The sequence below is a fragment of the Oncorhynchus keta genome, unplaced genomic scaffold, assembly GCF_023373465.1.
Source record: "Oncorhynchus keta strain PuntledgeMale-10-30-2019 unplaced genomic scaffold, Oket_V2 Un_contig_17240_pilon_pilon, whole genome shotgun sequence".
In the NCBI taxonomy this organism is placed as follows: Eukaryota; Metazoa; Chordata; class Actinopteri; order Salmoniformes; family Salmonidae; genus Oncorhynchus; species Oncorhynchus keta.
This window is the reverse complement of record NW_026280358.1, coordinates 33567-51468: the sequence shown is the minus strand read 5'-3', so window position 1 is coordinate 51468 and position 17902 is coordinate 33567. Positions and strand designations below refer to the sequence as shown.

Genomic DNA, 17902 nt, shown 5'->3' with positions numbered 1-17902 from the left:
GCAAATATATACAGTACCAGTCAAAAGTTTGGAAACACCTGCTCATTCAAGGGGTTTTCTTTATTGGTTGCTATTTTCTACATTGCAGAATATATGTGTGTGCACATTCAATGCCCATGGCTATGGGAAGATTAGCATGAAAGTTCAAGCTAAAACAGTAGTCAGCCCTACACTTTAAAATACCCACCCCTGGGGGTATTTACTATAGAAAAACAATGACATGAGGGTAAAATGGACACAAGTGACAATGAAAAAGTTTCATCCAATTGTCTGTGTTTTTCTATGAAAGCATAAGACACCTACAAAGTCATTTCTTAAGTCAGGGTTGTGCCTCCATAGCTGAGTAACTAAAGGGAAGCCACTGTCGATCACACAGTCTACTTACATGAGCTTGTTTTTGGGCTTCTTCTCCTTGGGGAAGGGATACTTCCACTGTGTGATGCGGCCCACCTCGCCTGACATGAAGGTGAGGTAGCGCAGCGTTTCCACAGCGACGTTGGTGAGAGGCACCTTGCGCAGGCCCTCGCGCTGCCATATGTACATGGCCACCACGGGGGAGTTGTAATTCTGGATCCACTGGACGTCACCAGACTCACTGTCCACTGTCACCACCAGCCCGTCACCATTAGAGACAAAGTGGGCCATCTCTAAAAGGGAAGGGGGAGAGGAGGGGGGGGTTACGTAAACTGGGTGTACGTATTGCATCATTGCAACTATGTGAAAGATGACGTGAGGTGGAAAATACACATATATAGAAAGAGGTAGAGAGGGAAAGAGATGGAGATGTGAGGAGAGGGAGAGAGAGGAGAATCATACACTGCTCAAAAAAATAAAGGGAACACTTAAACAACACAATGTAACTCCAAGTCAATCACACTTCTGTGAAATCAAACTGTCCACTTAGGAAGCAACACTGATTGACAATAAATGTCACATGCTGTTGTGCAAATGGAATAGACAACAGGTGGAAATTATAGGCAATTAGCAAGACACCCCCAATAAAGGAGTGGTTCTACAGGTGGTACCACAGACCACTTCTCAGTTCCTATGCTTCCTGGCTGATGTTTTGGTCACTTTTGAATGCTGGCGGTGCTTCCACTCTGGTGGTAGCATGAGATGGAGTCTACAACCCACACAAGTGGCTCAGGTAGTGCAGCTCATCCAGGATGGAACATCAATGAGAGCTGTGGCAAGAAGGTTTGCTGTGTCTGTCAGCGTAGTGTCCAGAGCATGGAGGCGCTACCAGGAGACAGGCTAGTACATCAGGAGACGTGGAGGGCAACAACCCAGCAGCAGGACCGCTACCTCCGCCTTTGTGCAAGGAGGAGCACTGCCAGAGCCCTGCAAAATGACCCCCAGCAGGCCACAAATGTGCATGTGTCTGCTCAAACGGTCAGAAACAGACTCCATGAGGGTGGTATGAGGGCCCAACGTCCACAGGTGGGGGTTGTGCTTACAACCCAACACCGTGCAGGACGTTTGGCATTTGCCAGAGAATTCGCCACTGGTGCCCTGTGCTCTCCACAGATGAAAGCAGGTTCACACTGAGCACGTGACAGACATGAGAGTCCGGAGACGCCGTGGAGAACGTTCTGCTGCCTGCAACATCCTCCAGCATGACCGGTTTGGCGGTGGGTCAGTCATGGAGTGGGGTGGCATTTCTTTGGGGGGGCTGCACAGCCCTCCATGTGCTCGCCAGAGGTAGCCTGACTGCCATTAGGTACCGAGATGAGATCCTCAGACCCCTTGTGAGACCATATGCTGGTGCGGTTGGCCCTGGGTTCCTCCTAATGAAAGACAATGCTAGACCTCATGTGGCTGGAGTGTGTCAGCAGTTCCTGGAAGAGGAAGGCATTGATGCTATGGACTGGCCCGTCCGTTCCCCAGACCTGAATCCAATTGAGCACATCTGGGACATCATGTCTCGCTCCATCCACCAACGCCACGTTGCACCACAGACTGTCCAGGAGTTGGCGGATGCTTTAGTCCAGGTCTGGGAGGAGATCCCTCAGGAGACCATCCACCATCTCATCAGGAGCATGCCCAGGCGTTGTAGGGAGGTCATACAGGCATGTGGAGGCCACACACACTACTGAGCCTCATTTTGACTTGTTTTAAGGACATTACCTCAAAGTTGGATCAGCCTGTAGTGTGGTTTTCCACTTTAATTTTGAGTGTGACTCCAAATCCAGACCTCCATGGGTTGATAAATTTGATTTCCATTGATCATTTTTGTGTGATTTTGTTGTCAGCACATACAACTATGTAAAGAAAAAAGTATTTAATAAGAATATTTCATTCATTCAGATCTAGGATGTTTTATTTTAGTGTTCCCTTTATTTTTTTGAGCAGTGTATTTAATATTAGTTTCCTTTGATATTGGATGATGTTCAATAGTAATATGTTGTGAGGATAATGACAGTAGAAAATCATCTCCCTGGATCTATGTCCTATGAGATATGCTTTCAACCAGAGAGCAGGACGATATCAGTAACACAATACTCGTTAGTATCATGGCAAGGAAACAAAAACACGAAGCGGATTTAACTTCTTTAGGAAAACAGCCCTGATGTTGGAAACAAACATCATTGTTGTCATCCAGATTCACACGTATTTATTTTCCAAGATATAGCACACAATATGTTACATCCAGCAGGTTTTTACAGGACCAAAGAGTTACATCTGCTTCATGTTTTCATTTTTGCCATGGAAAATATATTGTGATACTGGCATCATCACAGCCCTACCAGACAGGTCTCAAACAACTCAGTCTCTCACATACATAGCCTACCTTCACTGTCGCTATCCAGAGATATAAAAGCATGTCTTACTGTATCTGGTGTCGTCGTCAGGCAGTGTGGAGGCGTAGTCGAAGTAGGTGGCATTCCAGCGGAGCTCTCTACTCTTGGTGTCGTACATGGTGATAGTGTACTCTGGGGAAGGGACAACATCATATACTGTAGCCTAGAACATGTAGGATATGCCAGAGTAGTGAAACTAAACTCAGCAGGACTCAACCCATGGTGAGATTGTGCTTTGGGAAGAAATGGTGAGAGCGCTCATTACAACTATACAGCTATGGTGACAACACTGGCCAAATTCATGTTCCCCTGACAGAGGTATCCCACGTCTCCATGTCTCAAAGCATTTATACTTCTTGGACTGCTGCCCTGGCAGCCTGACCTTTACAACCGCCATAAATATCGACAACAAGCCACACACAAGTAATCTAAAGTGACATCAAAATTAAGCGGATGCCATAGGACACAGGGTATGACAGATCACCACAGTAATAACTGGGAGTACAAATGGGCATGAAGTAGAGTAGCATTTCCAAGGCAGTAAAGTTGCCCCTAATCGCTGATCAGATTCACATTTTCCCCTCTAATGGTTAAGGTTCGGATTGGGGGAGGGGAGCTGATCCCATGTCTGTAAAGGGGATGTGAATGAGGAATGGACAATTAAACCCAGTACAACAAGATCCTGGTTAAAATGTCAGAGGGAGAGAAATTTCACTTGCTTTAGCAATGTAAACATATGTTTCCCATGCCAATAAAGCCCCTTAACTTGAAATTGAATTGAAAAGAGGCTTTGCGTTGATGCCAGACTTTTACATAAGTGCCATTAGCAGAGAGGGTTGAGGCGTCCGCATGCTCCCCAGCTGAAACACTTCAGAAGAGTTTGTGCATATATTATTACATTTTGTGACGTTTTCGTTTCAGTGAGGGTTTTTGAGTGTTTGGGCACAGACATTTCTGTCTGGACGCAAGACGAAGTCTACGCCCCTTCGTCTGAGATTGGTCAACAGTAGGGATTCTTCAATAAAGTCTGTTGTCATTCGACGAGCGACGACTCATTTTCATACACATTGTTTCATTGAGAAATAATGCACGGAACATCTTAGTTAGATTCAAAATTGGGCAACAAAGACCTCCTCGACAAAAAAACGTAAAAATGAATGAGAGATTCCTTGAGTTAGATTTATTCTGACTATTTTGAGGAAGTGTACACTGACTACACTGTCTCAAAAATGGACAAATAGTACAACAGCTGCTTTTTTCTAATTTTTCAAGCGAATGTCTTTTAAGGGAGTATGTGAGCACACAAGTTCGGTTCGCCTAGCTGACTTCGGCTAGCTGCCAGCTGAACAGCATGCTGATGCTTTTAGACAGTACAAACGGATAGCGTAGTGTCCAGAGCATGGAGGCGCTACCAGGAGACAGGAGACAGGCTAGTATATCAGGAGACGTGGAGGAGGCCATAGGAGGGCAACAACCCAGCAGCAGGACCGCTACCTCCGCCTTTGTGCAAGGAGGAGCACTGCCAGAGCCCTGCAAAATGACCTCCAGCAGGCCACAAATGTGCATGTGTCTGCTCAAACGGTCAGAAACAGACTTGAGATAAGATACCTATGGAGATTAAGTGGGTAGATTTGGGACTGTGGGGACTGTGGGGAAAGGATAGGTAGGGCTGACCAGGTGAAGCCAGGGATGTAGAGGGGTCTATGGGTCTATCCATAGAATCGAATAGACAGAACACATCTCTGAGCCTGGGCCTAACTGAACCTCATAGGGATTGCCCAGTGGCTTTTTCATTTGACCCCTTTTTCATGGTATCCAATTTTTTTTTTTAGTAGTTACTATCTTGTCTCATCTCTACAACTCCCGTACAGGCTCGGGAGAGACGAAGGTTGAAAGTCATGCATCCTCTGATACACAACCCAACCAAGCCGCACTGCTTCTTAACACAGCGCGCATCCAACCCAGAAGCCAGCTGCACCAATGTGTCGGAGAAAACACCTTGCACCTGGCAAGCGTGCACCTTGGTTAGCGTGCACTGTGCCCGGCCCGCCACAGGAGTCGCTGGTGCGCAATGAGACAAGGATATCTCTACCGGCCAAGCCCTCCCTAACCTGGGCGACGCTGGGCCAATGCGTCGCCCCACGTGCGTCGCCCCACGGACCTCCCGGTCGCGACAGAGCCTGGGCGCGAACCCAGAGCCTGGGCGCGAACCCAGAGCCTGCGACAGAGCCTGGCACAGCTGGCGCTGCAGTACAGCGCCCTTAACTACTGCGCCACCCGGGAGGCCCAGTGGCTTAAGGGGGAGAAGTGTATAATGAATATCCCATGGAGATGTTTAGACCGCAAGCCAGCCAGGTGTAGGCTGGGCTACAGGTGCCTACCTGTGCGTCCCAGATAGAGCAGGGAGGAGGAGGGACACAGCATCTCAGCAAAGGAGGAAGTGAGGGTCTGCTGCTTCTCCCCTGTCAACAGGTCCACCACGTACCACAGGTCCTGCTTCTTACCTGCGCATATACACAAAGTGATACAAAAACAGACATAAGGACATCATGAGGACACAAACACATGGACACAATAGGGCTGGGTGATATATATTGAATTAATTTGTTTGTATGGGAGTGTATGGGACACTTCTCGTGTCTTTTTGGTCTCGTCTCCTTTTCATGCTCAGTTTCAGTCGCATGTGGAATTGCGTACCACTAGGAGCATTTTAGCCAAACGCCTATTATTCAAGCTGTCTAGTCTGTGTTTTAATAAATATGCAATAGGTATAAAAACACAAATATATACAGAATTGGCAACTCATTCTCATTCTAGGTAGGCCACTTGATTTCAACATCTGGCCAGCATGCTGTTCAAACAGTTGGAGACGGACAGAAGGGTGTGTTCATAACAATTCAACTGTTCTATCTAGTCAACTACCAAATAGATCCAAGTTATCTAAACTTGAAATATAAATATTAGCTGGATACTCACTAACACGTGGGCTTGTAATTGAGAGAATGTGTATGAGACCCGTGTTAATGCTCTATAATGCCTGCTACAAGAAGTGAATCCTTATTATGCATGGTTCTTTTTAGGCCACATCACCCAGCCCTAGGAAACACAGAGCAGTCAGCCTAATAACATTGTAAAAACCTACTGGTCTCTGGTCTGAAAGCAGAACCATACATGCAGTTGAACCACATTCAATCTGAGTTGTTTATTATGCTTATTATACTTTGAGTGAATGGGAGGGACAGAGGGCGGGCAACCTCAGTTAAGTAAAGGTGGGCTAGACAAGCACCCAGCATTCTCCCAGGGGGTAATGGGTGTTAACCTACCTATAGTCTTATTAAAAACACCCCATGCCCTGGTAGTGCACTGTCTCCCTATTGTGTAGGTGAAGGGAGTGACACTAATCGTTATTCTGGCTGGACTGTAATAACAAAGCCTGATGGATTACGAAACAGTGTCCCATCTGCAGTGCTGGTGGCCCCACCCGTGAGTAAGATGTTGTTGGCTGAGCTGCTCCTCAAACCGACTTTGCAGGACGGCTTTAGACTGAAGAGTACGGTTGTCTGTCTAGCACAATGTAAGGTGAAAATTGCCATTGGCCAACAGGTTTGACAATTAACACAGAAAATTCTCCCTTTGTGCTCGCAGTGGCTTCAGTGAATGGGTGTGAAAACTTCTACGGGACTAAGAAACATGACATCCATTTTCTCCGCTGAACAATGGCACGGTAGATAGGTTAGATTACGGTCACGCCTTCGTGCCGCAGTATATTCAAAGGAGCAGGATTTATGATGACCGTGAGGTGAAAGGAATGGAAATGTAGTAGAATGTTTAGTTCTAACAAGATTATATTCATTCATTAGAGGTCAGCCTGATCGGGAAATTAAACGGTAGTCCCGCTTGGTAGAGTAGATAACCATGACAACGTAGTCCAAACTGTTCCTGGTCTGTTCTAAATGTCTACATGTCATGTCAGGGTGTGTGTGTCGTCATATACTCCAGGTCTGAGAGCTGGAAGAGTTACCCATGTAGATGATCCCGTCAGAGCTGCGGCAGGGTGACGCCTGGACCAGCTCAGGTATGGTGAAAGGCAGTTTCTGTGGAAAACAGGGAAATGTCCATTGGCCCACTCATAAGCATGTTTACTGTGAGTGTATCAATATCAAGGGGTCAATGTTGAGCAATGCCATTTCATCACAAACCACATACTCACTCACACTCACTCACAATCTCACAGACTCTGCTACTACAACCACACCAAATAGAAATATGATGTGCGCGCACACACACACCTATGTGCACTACATGTTTTGCGTGACTTGCTTATCACCTGTGGTTGGCAGATATGCAGAGGCCTTCTAGAGAAAGAGGAAACTGTCAGTTCCTCTCTAGTGAGGAGTGACCCTGTTAGTCTAATAAGGGGGTTCAGTGGTTCCTCTCTAGTGAGGGGTGACCCTGTTAGTCTAATAAGGGGGTTCAGTGGATCCTCTTACAGTCAGTCCCTCGTTGTTCTTCCCTCCTAGAGAGTACAGGCTGCCATCGTTAGGGTCAGGCAGAAAAGCTGGCCTACGGCGAGAGAGAGAGAGATGGGGTAGAGAATGTTAACGCTCCGACAGATCATACATAATTCACGGTGAAGTGTGCTATGACACCTGTGCACTATAGACCTAAATAAAGTTGGATTTGATTGTTGGATAGGGCTTACACATTGTCAGATCAGTCATCAATGAACCCGGTTGTATTTTGAATAGAGTAGTCTTATTGCTCAAGCAGAACAGGACAAAAAACAGTTATACATGTTCAGCACATTGTGTTTAATTTCCTGTTGCACTCAATACACTATGACACCCAAACTGAGACTCGCACACGCACACAAAAACACACAGTCTTCAGGATACTTACTCCGCCACATGCGTTGGAACCTGCAGAACAGGATCTGTCCACAGAAGAAAACGGAAGAAAATGTGCTTTTCAGTCATCAGTGCCATGAATAGTACACTACAAATGATGACAGTACCGGTTGATCAAGAATCAGCAGCATGTATACAGTACACAATATGAACCACTACACTGCTGTCTTTCCTGTTTGAATATAAACCCCATAGTTCTTCAGTTCATAAACCATTACTCCCAAACACAGAATTAACTCAGAAGGTTTACTGAAAACTTTAAGGTCAGGGACCTTTCACTCTCTGATCTTGAGAAAGGAAGAATTAAGGATCCAGCTTTAATATCGCAAATAATTTTCATTTTGCTCCTAAATTAATCTTTGTGTGCGCCTATATTTTTCAACTTACGCCACACATGCTCCTTGTAAAAATTGTCAGCATCGACCCCTGCATTGTTGGTCTCAGGTTAAGAGTCTCCTTAAACCACACTTGTCCTAACTGATAAGAGGCCAACGCCCCTTATTTAGCTAATGACAACAGTATAGCCTAAATAAACAGTGGCCAGTAGCCCACAGGGGACACATTAATACTCACTGTAAAGGCCCAGGTCGTATTCTGAACTTCGCAGCTAGAAATGTATTGTATAGAGCGGACATGATTCCCTATTCTACATGATAAAGATGCCGGTCATATATTACTATCTGAATGTCCTGTAATGTCGCACCCCACTGAATGTGATACAGCACCCAGGCCACCCTGCCAAACTGGCACACAGGGACCAGGGCGTAATGACATTACTACTAGACAAACAAACACACACAGCGGCAGCGGAGTCCACAAGGTCAGCCAGATGGAACCTCTGCTCTGACTGGCAGAGGTCTATGCTGGGTGGTTTACCTGGAACTGCGTTTACACAGGTAGGCCAATTGTGTGATGACATCTTTTACAGACGACCATGCAGGAGATGTATATATTTTTTAGTAGAACGTTTTCAATTCAATTCAAGGGGCTTTATTGGCATGGGAAACATGTGTTAACATTGCCAAAGCAAGTGAGGTAGATAATATACAAAAGTGAAATAAACAATACAAATTAACAGTAAACATTACACATACAGAAGTTTCAAAAGAATAAAGACATTACAAATGTCATATTACGTATATATACAGTGTTGTAAAAATGTACAAATGGTTAAAGTACAGAAGGGAAAATAAATAAGCATAAATATGGGTTGTATTTACAATGGTGTTTGTTTTTCACTGGTTTCCCTTTTCTTGTGGCAACAGGTCACACATCTTGCTGCTGTGATGGCACACTGTGTTATTTCACACAGTAGATATGGGAGTTTATCAAAATTGAGTTTGTTTTCGAATTCTTTGTGGATCTGTGTGTTTTCTCCATTTGTAACGAGAGAGCCTTGTTCCGAACTCAATGTTCTTTCCCTTCACTGAATATGCACCTCACCTGATAGCGTAACTGTTTGGGAGGACACATTGACTATTAATGTGTGTGTTGTTGTATGAACGAGTATACTTGGCCGGTGTGTCATAAATGTCACTGGTAGGTGCAGCAGGGTCAAGACAGCGATGCATCGTTTTATCCACGCCTACCATTTATCCTAGCAACATTCAAAGCCGCGCTGATTGGTCAGACAGAATCGCCTCCAAAACATTGCCATCCATACTTTGCATTCCCCCTGAATTTGGATATGAAGTTGCATTTAACTATGTAGCTTTTTAGTTAGTGACTGCAACCAGCCTGATTGACCAGATGGATAGCATTGACATCATGGATAGTTTAATTGTTTTTGGAGATAAGTAAGATGTGACTTATATCAAGTGTTATCGCTAGCTTACATCGCCGATTGGGTTGAAGCGGTCTAGTAGTTGACCACACTAGGAGTTCGAAGTGTTTACAAAATGACTATTGAGATACTTAGCTACATTACATTTGTGCTGGTACGCAACTAAACGAGATGCTAGCTCCATTCGTTCACCATTACTGATAATAATGTAATGTTAGCCATCTACAGTCACTTGTTGCTTGCCTTTAGTTAGGATAATTTCAAAACGAAGCCGCGGAACTCCCGCGGTTCGTGGCATGGCAGGCACGAGCAAACTACGAACTCCCAGTTCGCGGGGATTCCTCTTCAGCCATCTTTCGCGTATTTACTTAATCAGTATATCCGAACTCTAACCAATCAGCACGGCTTTGAATGTTGCTAGGTTGCTTGTGGGCGTGGTTTGGCCCCATAAAAAGGACACACCCGGGATGGGACCCATGCCAACCCTGGGTTGGATCCTGCCTGCTGGGCCTGAGTGACAAGTTCCTACCTCCCTCCAGGCTCCTTCTGTGGGCATTAGTCAGTTAGGCCTCAGGGAAGACCTGCCTACCTCCTGGATGTGGGCTTTAGTTAGTTAGGCTTCAGGGAAGACAGCAGATGTTTGAGAAAGGCGACCTGGTGCTATCCCTGTCCATGTTCATATTAAAAGGGCCTTTTGAGGAAACACAGGGCTCAGATGGGACCAATTCCATATTCTCATGTTTATTAATGATGTTATACAGTATCAGGTGACTCGCTGGTTTGACATTTACATTTAAGTCATTTAGCAGATGCTCTGAAAGGTCAACAACCATTTGTGATCCACCGTTTCCCTGTTATTCAGCCCATCTGATACGGTTTGCATTTGTTGTTCACCTTGAATCCAAAATGGAGTTTCAGTAACGTTACTAGCCTAGCTACATGACTTCTAGTAAATAGACCCTGCATTTGTATGCTAATCATACCAATGCTCATTCTGACCATGTAACCCCAGACAGGATGTTTAGATGTGTTTTTTTTTATTGTCATGTGCACAAGCAAGTACAGTGAAACGCCTTTCTTGCAAGCTCTCTTCCAACAACGCAGTAATCATTATCAGTAGTACTATAAAATAAAAGTAGAACAAAAAACAGAGAAATATAAATACTGCAGAGCAGTTCACCCCTGCCCATTATGGCTGACCACGATTAAAGGCTATATCTGTCCCACTCTCTCCAGGTTAATGATTACCAGGTTAGCATGCGCCGGGAGAGCAGAGAATACAGTGAAAACACCCACCATTATCTAAACCCAGAAATGCCTAAAAAATTCCATTTACACAGTGAAAAATAATCTGTCAATACATCCCGTTATGAGAATAACACAGTTACCATAGTTTATGATCGACAGCCTACTCCCACGCTCACTAGAGCAGTGTTGATTTCTCTAACCATTCAGTACCTCAATAGCTGTAATTACAGTATTAGTACATGCAATGATACGCAGCGGAGGTTAAAAAAAAGTAGGCCGACACGTGCATTCTTCCCACTGTCTCGTACACTGTGTGATTAGTTCTGAAAATAATGTTTCTGCTCTGAATCTGGTTTCCACCATTCAACAAAAGACAAAATAGAGCTCGTCTTCACTTTCACAAACTAAAGGGGTCTCAATTGTGATCCTTGTGGAACAACAATGACACTTTGTTTCACAGGTGTAACTCAAACAGCAGCTAAAGATTGATAGAGACAAACAAAGGCGCTAGTGAATTACTCAGGACTCTCTTCTTCCTTACCCTCTTTCAGCGTCCATTTGATAGAGCCTGATTTCTTGCTGACGGCGTGTAGGTTTCCATCCAGGGTGGACACAAAGAGCAGGCTTTCGGGGAGGGAGACGGTGCTGGCGCGGCAGAATCTCTGCAAGACAGAACACAAAATACTGTAAAAGCACATCTATAGGGGAACAGAAGATAGTCTTCTTTAGTGGTATTCAACATAAGCCAAGGGCCTAATCTTAGTATTCACCTCTTTCAAAAAAGAGTTTCATCTACAGCCAATGCAAGTACATTCTGTTGACCAAAGAGCTCTGGCCATATCAGCCCTGATATGACCATGGCCTCTATGGCTAGACACTATAATAATGGACACTATAGCCATAGAGCCAAGGACACATGTGTGCCGTTGTATTGTATAAGTGATGAATAATGAATGGTTGCAACTAATTAAATGGTGGTATTATTGAACACTGATTCATAATCAGTTTGATCATACCCAACTATAAAATAGTCTACACCACATAGGAATACAGGCAATGTGCTGCCATAATAGAGAACCTCCTGCAGTTTATAAGGCCCCAGAGGAATGCCAATACTGAGAAGGGTAGTTAGAGTGTTGGACTAGTAACCGAAAGGTTGCAAGTTCATATCCCCGAGCTGACAAGGTACAAATCTGTCGTTCTGCCCCTGAACAGGCAGTTAACCCACTGTTCCTAGGCCGTCATTGAAAATAAGAATTTGTTCTTAACTGACTTGCCTAGTTAAATAAAGGTAAAAAAAAAACTGAATATACATCCTGAATACTACTACTAGACTGGGACGTGGGTGGGTGGGATGCCAGAGGGTTAACTGCTGCCCCATATCGCCAAACATTACCCCCTCCCCAAACTGGCTGTGTAAAACACTTAGGAGCAGATGAGGGGTTAGGTCTCGCTACCTGCCTGTGCCTCATTTGTTTTTTTGTTTTTTTTACATAATTGGTTGACAGTAGGTTGGGGCAGTACGTCCTGTATAAAACAAACTCACTCCTTTGACAACCTCCTTCACAATAGCTCTGCTCCGCTAAGCACAATAAGCATGAAAGCTCTGAAGACTGGAGGCTGCTTTGCAGTAAATGCTGTACGGCCACATCAGACGTCAGATTGACCATGCAGAGCCTTCATTTGTTGTTTTCAAACGGGAGTCTGTGATAAGAGTGGGCGGTAAAGCTAGGTAAGGGTCTGGGGGTCAGGACTGGGAGACTGAAGAGTGGGGAGGAAGGCCAGGTAAGGGTCAGGACTGGGAGACTGAAGAGTGCAGCTAGTGCACAAAGGGTGTGAGGAGGAACACGTGTGCCAAGATTTAAGAACTTCTGCAAAAGAGCCACGCTGCTGTCTGCAGAGTCACCAATATCAACATTTTGGCTCCCGAGTGGCGCAGCGGTCTAAGGCACTGCATCTCAGTGCAAGAGGTGTCATTACAGACCCTGGTTCAATGCTAGGCTGTATCACAACTGGCCGTGATTGGGGGTCCCATAGGGCGGCTCACAATTTGCCCAGTGTCGTCCAGGGTAGGCGGTCATTGTAAATAATTATTTGTTCTTAACTGACTTGCCTAGTTAAATAAAGGTTACATAAAAAAATATTGGGCTGATAAAGCAAGCATGGTCGGCTTGCTTTACTGTGGAACTCAGGGAGAAATGTCTTTCTCAGTCACCGCACAGACAAACAGTGGGCTGAGATGGACATGTGAATGCGTTTCTCTCCAGTCCTTCTCATATCACTCTCTCTGGGAGAGGGACACAAGCCCACATGGGCAGACTTTGACTGGGTTCAGTAGAAAAACATGGACAGCAATTTTGGAGCGAAGGAATGAAACAATCAAAAATGTATGCAGGCTTAAGTGGGTGTATGCCGCGCCTGAATCACTGACCACACTTTAAGCTCTGACAGAGGCCCGGTCAAGCCAAGGGGGTGTTTCTTTCCTTAGAAGTCTCTGTGGTCAGTGAGTGCAAGGGATCTTAAAAAAAAAAAAAAACATCACACTGATATGCGATACGTAGTCTTCATTTTGATTTTGGCACAGGAAGAGGCCGGGTGGGAGTGTCTGTACTGTAGAGTGCTCTGGCTGCTCAAGGGTTTTGACTAGATGGGATACAGCTTTTGTAAAAAAAAATATCTTTCCCTAGCAGGTTAGGATAATTAGCATAGCAGGTTAAGGTTAGGAAGGGTTAGGGATAGCTAAAATACACCAAAAACATAAAAACATATTTCGACATTCATTTCACAAAAGCTATACATCTCTTATAGCCATGACCCAGCTAAAGGAGGCAGCTAGGGCCAGAGGGATTTTAATACCGTGCATGACTTGTGTGTGTACCAACCTACTCCACTAACCCCACCCCCACTCCCCCAGCCAAACCAAAGTTAGAACAGTAGAACATAGAATTGAACATCTTAATTCAATGGGATGAAACATCCCCTCCAAAGGGCACTCAGGATAGTATAACTAGTCCCTGCTGTTTCTGTTAAAGGCAGATCACTGATCTATAATTACTCCAGGCCCTACCCAGCACTCAGACACTTACAAGGGAGAACTAGGCCTAAGTGCTGTTAGGCCAGAAACCAATGTGCCCCCCCCATCACAACCAGCAAGCCAGGGCCTGAGGAGCACATGGCATCCAGAACAAACAGAGTACACTTCAGTGAATCACCCCTGGCCTTCTATGAATCAGACAGCCTTGTTATGTTGTCTTCCTCCCAGCCGTCTACAGTCTACGAAATTGACCAGACCAAACACACTCGGCCTGCTGGAGTAACGAAAGAAACCCAAGGTTACTGTATGAAGCTAGGCCTATCTGATGAAATCAAAGCAATTATAACCTAACCACTTCACTTAGGTGCTGTTTGCTAGCTACAGCTAATTTATTTAGCAGTTTATCTAAAAAGGTCTATGGTATATAAAAAAAAAGAAGGAAGCGTGTGTTTCTGGTTTTGTTTGTTCAGTTAACCCTGCTGTAATCTTACAGTCTACACACCGGAGAGAGCTTGTGTCAATACTGGACACCTGTGGTTGTTCCCACTGGTTTATCACCTCATAAGAACAGTACCAGGAACAGTAAAACAATAACCATCAATGTCAATGTATTATTATTCATCCCCACAAACCTCCAGCCTGCTCTCAGTTTCAAAATCAACATCTCTGGAACATCTGTCAGACGGTTGGAGTTTGTGAGAAGCAGCACTCTGTTCGAAACAACGTTTAACACCTTCAGGCCTAAAAGTACATCCTTGAGACATCTGTACGCGGTTGTTAGGCTATACGGTATGATTGATAGTATAGAGGAGGGGAGTTCAGTTCTATACTGGTCTGTATCTGGGAGCGGGAGTAGAGAGAAAAGGTCATTGGAGCAGGCCCCGTTTGGTTTGCATGTCCTAATGCTTTTTACCAGGGAAAGAAGTCAGACATTGCGTAACACTGCTAGGGTTACATAATATACCCAAACTTGACGAAACAATTCTTGGCAGGTTCCGAGCTTTCACTCTGCCTCTGCAATGAGGCCATGTTCCATTAGAGAGACAGAATGAACATGCCAAAGAGTTCTCGGGCAGTGGTATCAGGTACATGTGATTGGCAGGTTTCCCACCATCAGTCAATAGGAATCAAAGCCTTCCAAGGAAGAGGGAACACAAAGGAGGGGCAAACAAGTACTTTTTCAGTGTAATGTAATGCTACTGATGCTTAGAGCTAAAGGTCTCACTGGTAGAGACCGGTGAGAAAGTGTTTTTAAATTTTTTTACATTGCATCTAGGCTTAGGCCTAAATGTTCTCAACCACTAATGGAACCACTAAGGGAGGCACTAGCCTACAGAATTCATAGGCCTAATCAAAAAGAGAGTGAAAAACATTGACGCTAGATGCACCCTCCAGAAGGGACACAGAGAACAGAAACCGGACACGGTACAAGCTGCTTCAGAAATACTTAGTGGAACTGAATGTAGAAATGACCTTCCAACCTAAATCTGCAGGATCCCTGTTAACTGACCTACTATATCAGAACAGACCATTGCCTTTGAAGAGGTGTTATTGACAGCAAATTTGACAATTTGCACAAGGTAATTAATGCTCAACTCTAGCAAGTGCTTTATCAACCTTGCCTCCATTAATTCACCTTCAATGGAACATTTCCAAAACAGTCTGAATGTTTCCTCCCATTTGTAGACTCGCTGTAGCGCTCACAGTTTGTGTGCAGGCATGAATTAAGACAGGAACTGATGATGCTCATTATCTGGTGACCACAGATCAAAATCTAAGAGGAAATGGTTTTTTGGAAAAGGTGAAGAAATTAAACTGACATGGTGTACAAATGGCTATGCATGACCAGGTTATGTATATTTTGTGTTGAACAACCTGCGTGTCCCATCTTGAGCATCTTGCCCTCAACACCACCTTGCATTAAATTTCACTGTGGTTTTATTTAAATTGTCTACTTGTTTTGCCCACATGCAATGCACACGTAGGCAGGTCAGATGGCCAGATATTAGTGTGTGCAGAGACTTAAAACATCAAGCATGTTTGTTTTGTGATTTCTCTGTGCATGGCCATTTGAGCTCCCTTCCACTTGTCAAAAACCTGTGGCACTGTCTCTGCCGCGGCTGCACATAGACAGCCGCACAAAGTGCCTGCACAGCCATTGGCCTAGTGATAAGATAGGACGCGCACACACACACAGTCAAACAGAACATACACAGACTGAACTCTGTCTATACGCACATGGTAGCACGGCCTGCAAGTATAACTGGGACAATAAACCGAAAATTATCAACACCAACCAAACCGACCACTTATCATGGACATTTTGCTGATATCATTGATTACAATAAATACCCTATAGGGGCCTACTAGAGAAATGTGAAGTTTTAAATTAAATCCGTTTTCTAATATGGGTGATAGTTGATGGGAAACTGATAGCTACAACATTTAAAGTCGTATTATTAAGGGTAATAAATTAAAATAAAAAACTGGCCCACATTAATGTTAAACTTATAGTTCAATGTATCATTATTATGACAATAGTCAATTTATCGTTATATGGATTTTTGCACAGCTCTACCTACAAGTCTGACTGTAAGAGTATGAGCACAACCAGAAGAAGCATGCTGAATTACTAGGGCACTGAGGGTGTTAAACAAACATCCCTGCACTGCTATTCATAAATCTACATGTTGGATAGCTACATTTTGAAAGCACTATCACAATATTTTTTATTTTAGGTTTTAGAAAGAAACATTTAACACATAGCAATGGGCTTGCTCCAGCAACCAGTGAGGTGGTGGAACTTCACCTGATTGGTCTTTACTGACAGACTCTTTACATGGGGGTCTAAAGTCTAATCGTATCAATTTAGCTAGGGTCCCCAGCCTGGCTCTAATGCCTTGGCTTCATCTTATGGTATGGTTAGATTAGCCAACTAGTGTGACTTAATGGCTAGGTTGATGAATAAATGCTGTACAATACATTATCTGTAATTTTACCCCTACTACAAAAACAGGAGACTAGCTAATACTACAGTAGCTACTTCAAGCAATTTAACAACATACTATATTGGCCTTAGCTTAGTTGGAGTCGACACTAGTTAACTAGGCATAAAATATATAACTGGTTGTTAGCTAGCCAACCAGCCAAGTATACTAGCTAACGTTAGCTAGCTAATAGCCATTTAGCCAAAAATATCAGCTAGCTAACTAGTTGTAAATATTAGCTAGGTGTTAACCCCTAAACCCATTAGCTAACTAGTTAGCCAATATGCCAATTCCTCCCACTAAGGTTCAGTATCGTAAGTTAGGTTAGCTACTTACCATTTGAAGTGGGTCAATACTACACAGTAACGTGAAAATGCACCACAATAGGGCCCGAGTGCTAACCGTCCAGTCCATCATACAGTCCAGACGGGGTAGTACGAGTTACATAGAATGCAATGCGTCGATACAATCAAGTTTTAAAGAGGCATTCCCAAAGAGTTACGATATCAAAACATTTCAGTTTGTCTGTGGCGTTGCTACTCTTCTTGCTTCGGTGATCAAGTGTCTCTGGCTCTGTGCCGGTCCAACTTGCATCTTCCTGAAATTAATATGTGGGTGTTGGACTTAGATTGCGAAGTCCGAAACAGTGGGGGGTTCTAGGATGTCTCTCCACCAATAAGTACACAGCTAGCTACCGGATATGCTTTGCAAGCAAGTATAAATTCGTCGGGGGTCTTCCGGTCACATTACATCAAGCAAGAGGAACATGGAGCGTATGTCTTGTTACAGACGCATGGCTCAGTCTGTGCAGACTAAACTCGAATTTTGTTTACCCATATTGTTTGATGGACGCTTTAAGATTATACATTGAAAACTGTAGTGAGTGAACGTCAACTAATCCCTATTATGTAATTTGGCAAGGAACTCAGTAAAAAGGTCAGTAGCTAATGGCTAACTAGCTACTTACTACTCGTTCGAGGTAAGGTTAATTTATCGACATCTGGATTGACTTTAAACATCCTTGATGCTAAATCATTTCGTTAATGTTTTGATTCTATTCCCCAGGAAATTCGGAGGCCATTACGAGCACCACAATCATGTGCGGAGACTGCGCACGTGGTCCGCAGCATGGCCCTCGAGTC

At 44.3% G+C, this 17902-nt stretch overlaps 1 protein-coding gene across 2 annotated transcripts in view; it reads right to left on the bottom strand.

Moving 5' to 3' along the window:
- LOC118372151 (serine/threonine-protein kinase/endoribonuclease IRE1-like) overlaps positions 1 to 17382 on the bottom strand; it is a 31077-nt gene extending 13695 nt beyond the window's left edge. Inside the window, exons 1-8 of one of the 2 annotated variants that reach the window (XM_052503356.1) lie at positions 17097 to 17382; positions 11281 to 11401; positions 7701 to 7734; positions 7292 to 7364; positions 6823 to 6895; positions 5183 to 5305; positions 2832 to 2933; positions 386 to 647 (exon numbers count right to left, since the gene is read on the bottom strand). In XM_052503356.1, coding sequence (XP_052359316.1) covers positions 386 to 647; positions 2832 to 2933; positions 5183 to 5305; positions 6823 to 6895; positions 7292 to 7364; positions 7701 to 7734; positions 11281 to 11401; positions 17097 to 17177 — 869 coding nt within the window. In that variant the 5' untranslated portion in view covers positions 17178 to 17382. The remainder of the gene's footprint in view (positions 1 to 385; positions 648 to 2831; positions 2934 to 5182; positions 5306 to 6822; positions 6896 to 7291; positions 7365 to 7700; positions 7735 to 11280; positions 11402 to 17096) is intronic. The other variant, XM_035757943.2, reaches the window with a different exon arrangement.
- Positions 17383 to 17902: the final 520 nt, after the last annotated feature.